This window comes from Apteryx rowi, unplaced genomic scaffold (assembly GCF_003343035.1).
Source record: "Apteryx rowi isolate R43461 unplaced genomic scaffold, aptRow1 scaffold_172, whole genome shotgun sequence".
Lineage (NCBI taxonomy): Eukaryota > Metazoa > Chordata > Aves > Apterygiformes > Apterygidae > Apteryx > Apteryx rowi.
In genome coordinates this window covers 710,063-722,505 of record NW_020447997.1, presented here as the reverse complement: position 1 = coordinate 722,505, position 12,443 = coordinate 710,063, and the positions used below count along the sequence as shown (strand labels likewise).

The 12,443-nt window shown below is 43.6% G+C and overlaps 1 protein-coding gene across 10 annotated transcripts in view; it reads left to right on the top strand.

The window, feature by feature from the left end:
* Positions 1-2,117, top strand: part of NEDD4 (neural precursor cell expressed, developmentally down-regulated 4, E3 ubiquitin protein ligase) — a 58,652-nt gene extending 56,535 nt beyond the window's left edge. For all 10 annotated transcript variants that reach the window (XM_026060877.1, XM_026060879.1, XM_026060881.1 and 7 more), the window contains 2 exons: positions 1,516-1,588; positions 1,661-2,117. In XM_026060877.1, coding sequence (XP_025916662.1) covers positions 1,516-1,588; positions 1,661-1,763 — 176 coding nt within the window. In that variant the 3' untranslated portion in view covers positions 1,764-2,117. The remainder of the gene's footprint in view (positions 1-1,515; positions 1,589-1,660) is intronic.
* The last annotated feature ends 10,326 nt before the right edge of the window (positions 2,118-12,443 follow it).

The following is a 12,443-nucleotide window of genomic DNA, read 5'->3' as shown; positions in this document are numbered from 1 at the left end:
ACGTCTTCTTCCAGATCTACTTTTACAACTTCATTGTGTTTATTAATATCACTTGTTCTTTATATATTCTTGTGTATATAATTATGTTATATAATTTCCTTTGGTTATGAATACATAATATTTCAGTTTTCCTCATATCTCCATAAAACTGCAAATAAGATCTTTACTGAAAGTACGCTAATATCTATAGTAGCAGTACTTAAAAATTTATAGTAAAATAAAATAATAAGTTTTTAGTAAAAACTTATAAATAAGGAAAACAAAGCAGTTCTCAAGACTGACTTGGATTTGGCACTCTTGTATGTGGGCCCCAAAAGCCCATACAATAGCCTTATTTTTTTTGAATTGCCAGTTGTAGCTTGTGTTACCAGAAAACATTCTGGAGAAGGCAGCTATCTGAATTATAAAACCAAATTCATTTCATAGGTCTTCCAGTAAAATGAAATAAAAATTGCCTCTCGGTTTCTCACTATAATTCCACAGCCGGACTCAAGCCATGGCAAGCTGTTGGGAAGCCTGCCGCTGGCTGGGAAGTGCCAGTGGAAACAGGCCGGATTCGCAGTACCGCAGAACTTGTCATCACTTGGCACCAGTAACAAAACTGGTGTTAAGAGTACCTGTACCTCAGCTGTATTCATGGATCAACCTGTTTTCATTACTGCTGCTTGTCTTTAATCTGAAACGTGTTTCACATCTGGCATTTAAGAGGCAGAAGGCTGCTTATCCTGAGGAGCTTCCTGTTCATATCGACGGGCCTCTTGTCGAATAGTCAGAGGAGAAGCATTAAACCGAGAGGACACCCACCATCAGAGACAGTCTCCCTCTGTTCTTTGACAAGACAGTGATTTTTACCACACGGTCTTCTCCAGAAATATACAAATGCTTTAAATAGCTTAAGGAAATGGTTACAAAATGTCCTTTGGATCCACTTGGGGAGAGTTGAGAGGTTAAAAAAATTGTCAGATATCGCATGCTGTAAGACAGTTGCTGAGGGCATAGGTGTAGGTGGAATTGTACCTGTTAGCCAAAAAGTTCTGTCTCAGGTGCATGTGCACATCCCTGAAGTACACACATGGTCACTGCGTTTCAAATGTTCTCGGTTACTTTACTCTGTTCTTGTCTAGGCAAAGGTATACATTGAATAATTTGTCAGATTATATAACATATTTAGTAATGTCTGCATTTCTAAATTTATACATTCAAACCTTACACAGTTTAAAACTATCTTTTGCATACATTTGTTATGCCATCTATTTTACATATGTATTTAGGTCTTGGATTTCTGTATTTGAGGCATAAAAGTCTCTTAAAATTAAGATGTAGCAAGAACCAAAATACCAGTGAATTGGAATCATTGACCATTAGAGAATTTGCAATATATTCAATTCATGTAGACAGCTCCTACTAATGTCAGAAATGGATGACAAAAGAAGAGTAATGTATCTCATAACTTAAATTGCTAATGATGAAGAAAATCTCATAATGGAGTGAAAATTAACATACTTTTCCCTGCAGGTTCAAATGGACCACAGTTGTTTACAGTCGAACAGTGGGGTACCCCTGAAAAACTGCCAAGAGCTCATACCTGGTGAGTATTTATGTAAATTATGTGCTTAAGTAAGAGTGATAAAATACTTAGGAGTTCTCTTCTGTTTTTCAGCTTTAATCGCTTGGATTTGCCTCCATATGAATCATTTGAAGACTTATGGGACAAACTTCTTTTAGCGATTGAAAACACTCAGGGTTTTGATGGGGTTGATTAGGCCACAGGCATAAACTATATTGGTCCAGTGCTGCATTTTCATTTTAAGGGTTTACAAACAAATTTGAAATTTCCAGGGACTACCATTGTATTTAGTCACTTGGCTATTAAATCTTCATAGTATCGCTTGTAAAATAAGTAAGTATTAAAAGTTCACTAACTTTTGAAAATGTATTTTGCCATTTCCAGTTTTGTGTACTTTGCTAATAACCACAATATATACATTGGATAGGCCGGTGCCAAGTAAAGGTTAAAAACTAAAACATCTTTAAGCAGTTGCCTCTTCTACAATATTTGCCAGATTGTCCTACAGTAAACTACTGAAGTAAAATTGAGAGGGGAAAAAAAAAAAAAACTTTGCAGAGGGTGTAAACTTGAATCGCTGCTTTAAGAGGAACAACTGAAATGATTAAAAAAATTTTTTTAAAAAATTTAAAGACTTTGTGTAATGCAATATTGTAATCTGTGCTGCTTCAGGCTGTTTGCTACAGATCTGCCCAAAGCACCTTACAATTCAGCATATTAGGTAAAACATTGGAAAGCATTTGTTTGCATTATCAGCTATCAGTTTGCAGAACATTGGCTTGTTAATACATTTTATTTGTTAGATTTCTGTTTCTGACTTACTTTTGTTAAAACAGTGTAACAAAATCAGGACTTTTTATATAAGACACTCGAGCAGTGTAATTCTGAATTGTAATGAGAAATTATATCCTTTTTTGTCTGAATTTGTATACTTTCATTGGTTTATTGAGTGTTCATCACTTTTTTGATAAATTTGTAGTTTAACGATGGATAATATTTTCAATTCAGCCTTTTGCAACAATCTTGAAGCAAAATTTGTATGGATATCACAGAGTATTAGTTACTGGTAGTTTGAGGCCTTTATTATCCATTCTTGCAGTATTGCACTACGTAACAATAAAGAACATGTTTACAGGGTTTTCTGGGCCAAATTCAGCAGTCTGATGTGTGCAGACTTCTGTGAACTCTGTGGAAGTTGTGCACATGTAACCAGAGGCAAAATTTGGTCCTGTAATATGTTTACAGGTTATGCTGGTTTCTATAGCTGCATTTTTATATTTTTATTTCTCCACTGTTAGTCTAGAAACCAAATTGTTAATACAATATAACCAAAGTCATAACCAACAACGTGCAATTTATTGTAGATCAGCTCTTCATATAAATATTAGTTTGATTTCTTTTGTAAATGTGGATATTTTTTGTATTAATGTTAGCACTCTTTGTTTGAGCAAGTGCTGGTTAAAATGATTATCAAGTCTAGTTCTAGAAAAAATACTGGTTCATATATCTTGACTTGCTTTAATTTGAACTTTTTGTTACCAATATGATCTGAGGAAATGACAGTACCTAGCTTTGGCCAGCAGATTTCTGTTTAATCACAGTCTTTATAAATATGCAAGAAGGAAGTGTAGCACATCTCTATAAAGATATGTAAATTATGTAACAAATGTAATGGGTCTTAAAGGGATATTTAAAATCCCCGTTTGTTTTATTCTTTGACTAGGTCTTTAGGGCTGAGAATATTACATGTAAATAAAGGTAACTTATACAAATTTCTGAATCTATATGCAGTTTTGTAAAACATGGAATGATATATCAGTAAATCTGTATAGATTTGAATGTAGCAGTATTTGTTGCATACTTTAAAGTATAAAATAAGGATCCTGAGAGCAGTAAATAAAAGTTTATTCTAATAAAAAGTTGTGACTCAGTTAATTGAAGTGCAAATCGGTAGTCTTGAAATAGCAGAATTCAGTAATTTTGGTACTTTTAAGTACACCACACTACAGGCAGAAGTTTCAGATTCCTATCTTCACCATAATACACTTCTATTTTTATGTAGGTGCCAAGGTGCAGAAGCACAGTGTTTCACTCCGAAGACATGCAATCTTTGTGTTTATAAAACATTCTAGATAACTGTGGGCATTCATCGTATTGTCAGCCTGAAAAGACTGACCCAGCAATCAGGGTGAGGCAGAGGCTCCACCAGGCTGAGCAGGCAGTGGGCGCCATGGACTGCCCAGCAGCGGTGGCAGTGCGCCCCAGGGGGAGGTACCCTGGCACCTCGGAGGCCTCCGCGTGGATGGGGCTCCAGGGGAGGGATGCTGGGGTGCAGGTCTTGGCTGCGGGGAGTGCCTCTCCCGGGAGCTGGGGCAGCAGTGGCCTCCTCTGTGGGAACTGTGCTGTGGGCACGGCGCTTGGCTGCCATGAGAAAGAGCCGTGGGAGAGGATGCAAGCAGACTGTGTAGCACCAGGGAGGATGAACAACAGGAGATCAACAGGGTCTTTGCAGAGACCTTGCAGAGGCAAGAGACCAGACCACACAGTGCCAGTGAGGAGGGGCAGCTAGAGGCCATATGTGGGCAGGTGGTGGATGGACATTCCCAAGGTGGGAGTGGCTGGAAACTTGTGACATCTGGCAGCAGAAAGGTTTTTTCTCCACCCTCAGATCCAGGGCAAGCCTTCTTGATCCTGCAGGTGCAGGGGATAGGCTGAGTTTGGAATTAACTTGCAGGATGCATCCACAACTGGCCGCATGGCTAGTGTCAGGCTTTGACTGTGGGGCTCTCTTTGAGGAGCTAGGATTGCTGTTGTGAAACAGGACCCATTTGACAGTAGGAGCTTCTTTGCCAGCAGGCTTACAACCTGGTGAGGTGGGCTTTCAACTAAGTTTGTTGAGGGATGGTGATAATGACTGGCAGTTACGTGAGGAAACTGAGGTCAACGGTGCTAAGTACTGGGGCAGGGTGATGGGAGTGAGACAGCCCCTGTGAAGTATGCCACAGGCTGGAGGGGGCCCACCTCAAATGCCAGAGCTAGGGAAAAAATTGCAGATGACTAGGGGAAAAAAAGGAGCGAGAGCTCTATCTGCAGACACAAAAAGTGACCGAGGTGTGGTGGGACAGCTTGTGTGGCTGGAGCCTGTGGTGGGTCTCCCTGGGGGGCACAGGCAGGGAAGAAGAGGAGGAGTCACCCTTGATGTGAGGCAGCTGCTTGAACGTGCCCGATCATGATGAGCAAGTGGACAAAGTTGTCTTTAAGCATCTCAAGGAAATCTCCACAACACAGATCCTGATTCTTGTGGGAGACTCTAAACTCTCTGACATCTGCCAGACAGGCAATGCAAGGGGATGCAAGAGACCTGGGAGGTTTCTGGAGGGTGTCAGAAACAACCTCTTAAGAGGCACTGGATTGACCAGCGAGGGGTGATGCTCTTCCGGGTCTGCTACTCACAAACAGGGGAGAACTGGTCGGGGAGTTGTAATGGCACTTTCAGCTACAGTGACCATGAAACAGTTGAGCTCAAGATTCCAAAATTTTGTGGAATAAGCCAACAGCTGATGTTCTCTGTTCCTTTGTGCTTGTATTTTCTGTACATCACACCTCCGTGTTCCTTGAAATGCATGTCTTCAGATTTTGGGGGGGCAACTCCAGAGATACCACAGTCACCAAATTTTTCACCAGAAACACTATTAATAGTATGGTTTTAACTGCCAGCTACAGACCATTTACCATTATCTTACAGATGAAAGAACTGTTTCCTTAAGGGTTAGCTACCCTCTCTTAGCTTTGCTGTAACTTCATTACTCTTAATACCCGTTTTTAACAAGCAAAATGAAAGCTAAGGCAGAAAAATTTCCCAGGTGGATAAGAGCTAGATATACCACTCTATTGGTAAGAGTTGCTATTTAATCAGACCTGCACAAAATCCCTTACTAAAGAGGCTAGCTATGTAAAGAAATTATCTTTTAAGGAAAATACCCAAGAAAGATGTTAGTTGTAGGTCCAACAGGGGCTGGACCACAAAGCAAGAAAGAGGCTGAGTGCAACAGGAATAACTTCACTTTCTCAGTTTTAAATACCACACTGAAAATTAGCAGGTACTTTGGGTATTTGTTTTCTGGGCTGCTCCAAGCCCAACAGCTATGAGCGAAAGAGTTCACTGCAACTGATTATTTCTTCTGAAAATAAATACTTAGTTCAACTTGGCTTAAATGGGATGTGAAACATGTAAGTAAAGGTTCTGGCCTGTATTTAATCCGGTTTTTTTTCTCCTTTTAGAGTGATAGCATGAGTGACAGTCTGTGCTTCCTGCAGCAGTCGCTATCTCGGCAGTTTGGCTGGGTTTTCTTAGCAACACCAAGAGCTCGAGGGTTTGCTGGGCTCATCTAGGGCTTGTAGCTTCTGCTCCTTCGGTTCTGAAGCTGCTGCTGCTGAATGGCAAACCGGGCTGTGCTGCGGACCGGCACCCGCCAGGTGGCACCGGCTACCGCAGCTGGGTCGGCGTATAGCCTGCAGGAGGGCTCAGGTTGGTAGGCTGCATAGCATACCGTGTTTTTAATAATGTCCATTCCGTTAAAAGATTTTTAGCCTGGTTTTGGCTCCTGTTGGGGTCAGTAGCAAAGCAAATCCTAATTCTTAGCACTATCTGAAATGGAACAGGAAACAGAAGCGAAATAATTTCTATAGCAACTTTCCTCCAACGTGCTGTTAGATGCTCAAAGCACAATGTCAAACCTCTTAGAAAATTTTCAGGGGCTTAATTTTTCTGAAGTTAAACTATTTCACTTTCATTATTAATAAGGATGAATGGTGAAGTTTATTGTGCATTAACTATTTCAATTATATGACAAGTAGTGTTTCTGTTTTGGTTTTGTTTAATGTAAAGCCTGAATAAACAAGATGCTTTCAAAGAACTGAATTTATTTAGTCTTAATGAGATAAAGCATAGAGCATAATCACAACTAATAACTGAGCAAGGTTTGCGGTATAAACTGATTAGAATTCAAAGGTCTGCTTAGACTGCTTTGGGTGAGGCTTTCTTAGATTTTCAACTCATGTCATTAATTTGATTTGTATTGACTTCAAGTGTTTTGGCCTGAAATTATCTTTCTCTAAAATCTCTCATTTACTCCAAAGATTATTATGCATGTGTAAACGCTTAGCAATGTAGTGCTATAGAAATGAGACATTAGGTATGAATAAGAAGTGTCAGTTATCCAACAGTAACTTGCAGTTTGGGGGGTGGTTGGAGTTTTGTTTTTTTTTTTTCTTGAAAATTCATTTCTTCCCTTAACTGACAATTTTTAGACTGGATTTTAGATGTTTCATATCTTTCATTTTGCAGAAAGTGGTGTAGTTAATCCCTCTTCAGCATTCTCATTGTATCGTGAGGCAGAACTGCTGCGGATTATTAGAAAGCAAAAAAGATCATAGTTTCTTCTAAGTGTAACTGAGGCTTCACTTTTTTCTTGTGCTACTTGAAAGAAATGACCTGAAAGAAAAATATTTTTAGTTACTATTAATATGTCACATCTGCAATATACTTAAATAATTTTTTACTAGAGACAGGGTTGAGTACTTCACATATCAAACCTAGGCAAAATATATGAATGTATGCTGATCATTTTTCTACTTGATTCTCATTTTCCCTCTCTGTCCTCATTGTTTCATATCTGAACTTGCTTTGCAAGCTCCCTAGTGCCTTGGCATTTGATTTGTTCTGTCAATCCATAGCTCAGTTTTGGTGCTGTTTCACTAATTAATTGTCTTTACAAAAATCTGTGTGTCTCTCACTGATACCCACAGAAGCCTCCAGCATATTTTCAGCATGAGATGTGACCTGTTTCAGCCCATATTGCCTTTTTTTCTTTTGTACTTTTTTTCAGTGTAACTTAAATGTTAGTGTGAATTTATTTAGCAAATATACATCATTTCCACTCTGGGGACTTATCAAGAGTGGAAATTATATAATTAAAATGAGAACATGTTAAATACACATGAAGTAGTTAATACTGGAGAGATGTATTTTTAAATAGTTTTTTATTCATTTCTTGTGATCAAAAATAATGTAGCTTGTTAAAACAGAAGACTAGCCTCTTTTGTCTGTCATTCTTCATGCTGTTCATTTATTTGTGTTTTCCTTTCTGCTTCTCATTAATCAGTTTTGTTGTGGTGTTGGATTCTTCACACAGGGTTATATCAAATGATTTTCTTTGAGATTCTGCTTTCTTAAGGCAGTTCATTTATTTTAATACCTCCCCTTTCTAATGATCCATTTCTTTAAAGGAATAAATGTGCAGTTCTTCTGATGTGAACTGAAAGGCGCTCGCTCATTTACCTGCAGTCAGACCACCACCTCCAACAAAAATCCAAACCTCTTGTCCCAAACATGCACCGTATTGAAATGTCTATAGGTTTAAAACATGTTCAACACCTGCCTTCCTCCAGTGTTAGGAATAGGAACGAAGCACTTAAAAGCTGCCCTGTTGCTCTACCTCATCCCCAAACCAGTGTAAGATACAAGTGCATGCTTGGTACTCTTATACTAAATTATTTTTCTTTGAAGTAGAGACTTAATTGCTTTTTCTATGTGGAACATAAACCATTAGCACTCTAATCAGAGTACAAACAACTAGCAAAGGGGATAATTAGGTAGACTGTCCCTGTAATGCTTGGTTTACATTCACGTGACTCTGTAGAAAAATGTTTTGTTTTGCTGAGCTGTCCTTAATTTGAAGTTTCTGGCTTAATGAGACTTCAAACAAATTGTGCATTGAAGGTTTCAGATTTTCATCCCAGAGAGAGGTTTGGGATTAAAAAAAAATAACAAAGCAGCTTGGAAAACCTGAACAAACATTAAGTGAGCATAGCTCTTAAGGAAAGGTGGCTAAGACAGCCTTCCTAAATGGGACAGAATGTAAAAGTTTCTGTTCAAACACATCGCAGCCTAAAAAATGCATCATAATTGTTCTTTTTTATACCCTCTTAAGCGAAAATTTAATTTAATGGAAAATATTTTAATAATTGTCTGACAGCTTTTCTAATATTATCTGCAGGTCAAAATATTTCTGACCCAGATTTTGCTTTGAGGGCCACAAAGTATGACCTTTGGGGGGCTGTGAACACACATGTCCGGCTATGCGCTGCTGCTTGGGAGTATGCAAAATGCTGAAGGTTTAAATCAAACTGCCCTGAGGACTGATTACTGACCTTTTGAATGCAAAGCTGTCAAAACCTTCAGCTAGACATCAGCTAGGGAAGAACACTTAAGGCAGATCGATGGGAACCGCAAACAATGTGGTTCTGACTTTTGGCGGTTCCTAGTGAGAAGCGCGGAGCCCGCAGCGGCCGTGCTGCGAGAGCGCCGGCAAGCAAACCCCCGCTGGCTCAGAGCTGCTGGAGCACACGCGATACTTTGTTTTTCAGGGAGAACTTTTTATAATCTTGCTTAAGAAATTAAAAGTTTCCATTAATTGCCAGATCCTGATATAGTTATCTGAGCAGGACGCTTCATTGACTTCAAAGGGATTTTTTGTCTACTTAAGGAATGCAGGGTCAGGCCCTGAACTGGTGATAACTTTCTTCATTGGGTTGTCAGATATGACAAACTATGCCATTTTTGCGGCGGTTGCCCTCGCCACACTGTGCCATCCCTTCGTCCTGAAGCCAGGCGGCTGCTTTCTTCCCTTGCTCGGGCAGTCGCCTTTCTGGGTGCTTGCTGGAGAGAAGAGCTCGGAAGCGACTCTTCACCTGACGCTGCAGCATTTCTGCGAATACGCTGTATTTTCTTTACTTTGAATAGCTATAGTGCATTATTTTCTAGTTACAATGCATTATATAATAAATTCAGATGGGCAAGTGTTTGAAGGAGTCATGAGTCCCCCTGTCCTATGAACTGCTGTCCAGCCATTAGTCCCTCCTTGATAGTTTTATTCCTAGTTATTCATGCACTATTGCTTGCCCCAATATAGAGTTTTAAATAAATGCCTTCCTGTCTATTTAGGCTTACAGAAACAGAGCAGAAAAAAGGGGCTTAGGAAAATGTTCATTCGTGTGTTGAGTCTCAGCCCAACAATTAGGGGCATCCTGTGTGAACGTATTAAGCAATCCTGTATATCCTGTGCTGAGGACTCACAGGTTAGTTACTTCATAGGTCAGTAAAAATAACTGTCCCTGCTTTGTCAGAAGGTTGTAACTGCTGTTCTGTGAGTGTAGTTGAAAGTTAGCTATGGGAGAATTGGAGGTGCTGCTTCGTCCAAGGCAAAAATAGTATCGTTGAGCTCTATTAACACGTGGCTAAAAGTTATGTCATTTATCAAAATAATTCCTCCTCACTGTTGTCCCTAGTCGAGAATTCTGTCAGGATTGTAAACCACTCTAAAATCTGATTTTCACTTATATAAGCATTTGCAATTTTTTGAAGAGAGAAAAGAAGTCGAATTTTTTCCGCATACATAAGTAAATCTGAATTAGGAAAACAAACAACATGTCACTCATGTAGATGTATTTTCGTATTGGAAAAAGTCTAATTGATTATTAATTGATTAATTGATCACTAAGGTGCAAACAGGCTGGCTCAGCAGCTCCCTTGTTGTAAAACCATGTTTATTCTAATAATGCTGCATCTATCGTGAAACTGGAGCAGGGAGATCGCAGGCTGCAGCCCCGGGGACGGGACGGGACGGGACGGGGCGAGGGAGCGGTGCCTCGCCGGGCGCCCGCCTCGCCCAGCACCTCGTTACTTCTAAGAGATTAACATTTTGCTGTGCATGTGATGTGTACTTCTGATGCGCGTTACTTGCCCGACACCAGTTCTGCCACGTGCCAGCAGCTGGCCCTGCGCTGCGGCCTTGCGGGAGCATCTGGAAGTAAATACAAGCAAGACGTGATGCAGCGTTTCCCGAGCGCTATCCCGGGGCCGTGGTCAGAGCCCTGGAAGCAGGTTGCACCATCGCTGCCTCCCTGCGGCTGCTCCTCCCAGCCCCACGCGGGAGACGGATCAGGGCTGCATCCTGCCGAAAAATACCCCACGTCCCCCCGCCCTGCGTGCCGCCCACCAGGACCAGCGCTCCGAGCCCACGCCTCGCTTGGCCGCACCAGCGCTTGCACCAGTCCGCTGCAGAAAAATCAGAAGTAACCTGCGGCATCAGACCGAGGGGAACCTGCACACGGGCGCAGGAGGGTGCATTTCACACCTGTTGCTAAACAAGCTGCAGCAGGACGGTGGGGCATCAGGATAATCAGGAAAGCCACTGACAGAGGTACCTCTTGCTGCAAGACTGGAGATTCCTTTGTAGGTTCCAACATAGAAGGTGGTAACCTACCAGATTATTTTTGCTCACTTACTGATTTTATTGACCCAGCATATTAACATTTTGGTTTACAGAAGATGACATCAGCCTTCTGTACTGCAGCATATTCGGGGTTTGGCTTGGTTTTCCTACTGGGGAAAGGCCTGAGGGAGGGGACTGTACGGAGCTGATTAAAAAAGTATATATATTGCAGAAGCACGTTACAGGGCAGCTCTTCTCCATTCCCATCCCCTCTGCACAGCCTGCGCTTGCACATAAGCACACAGTGAAGTTAGCGGGTGCGTTTCGGCGTGTGGCGCTGTGGGGCCCCGCTCGGCGGAGCAGCGCCCCGAAGCCAGGGAGCAGCCGAGCGCCGGCGGCCGCGGGCACCCTCGGGATCGGCCGCCCTCGCCGCGCGGAGGCTGAGCGGGCGCAGGGTGCCGCCGCCGCCGCCGGAGGAGTGCCGCTCCGCGTGGCGCCGGCCGGCGCAGCCCTCCGCCTTCCCCCGAGCCGTGCTCGGTTTGTGCTGCAGTGAGCCCGCTTAGGGGGATGAACCGGGAGAAAGCAAGCCCGATCGGGGAAAAAAGAGTTTTCTGAGAGTTTGCATCCAGAGAGCTCGCTGCAGGCGGAGGAGCACCCGCGCAGGCACCAGGGCCAGCAAGAGCGCTTGTTTGGCAAGTAGTTTTGTTTCTTCCGCTTTGGTTTATAGCCATGTGAAACCTGTGCTGCAACGCCTCTGTGATGGCGGTGCGCGCGCCCCGGGCCAGGAGCCTCGTCCGCACCGTGGGGCCGCCTGGCTGCGGGGCCGCGGGGCCGCTGCTCGGGCGCCGCCGCTCGTGGGGAGCGAGGCCCCTCGGGGACGGCCGCGGAGGCAGCTGCGCGCACGTGCGAGGGGGCAGGAGCCCTCCGAGCGGCCCAGCGTGCCGGAAGGGAGCGTTCGCCTGCTGGGTCTCAGCGGGCTCAGTCCGAGGCACCGCGAGTCTGCGGATCCAGACGTAACTGGGACGGGAGTTTGGTGTGGAAAGCGGCTAAACACGCCGTACGGTGACGCGAGAGCAGAAAACACGTTATCGAGAGCCATAAAGGAGAAAAGGGGCTTCCTGGGAGCAGGGGTTAGCGACGCCCCGCGGGGAGGCGACTGCCGCCGACTCGCGGGCGGCTGCTGGTCGGGACGGCGCGGAGCGAGCGGTGGCCGCACGCAAGCGCTGCTGTGTCGCTGGGCCAAGGCCGCAGAGAGGCCGGGGAGCTAAAGCAACGCTGCTGCTTTTACCCAGGTAAAATCCCTCTCTCTCCTCCCTGGCTCGTAATGTGCCCAAAGTTGGGGATTTCACGTCTCGAGCCGAGCTCAGCGGCCCTGGACAGAGGTGTCAGCTGCCATCACACGCGCAAGGGAAGAAAGCCCTGAGCTAGGTTACGTTCGTGCGCGTCCGATTTTTAAAAATCCCTCGTTTTCAGGACACGCACAAACTGGGGCGGCCGGGGCTCAGGCGGAGGGTGAAACGCAGCAGAAGCCGCGCGGGGTTGTGTACAGGCAGCACCCAGGCAGCTCGCTGTTATCCCTGCTGTTGGCAGCACGGGGAAGA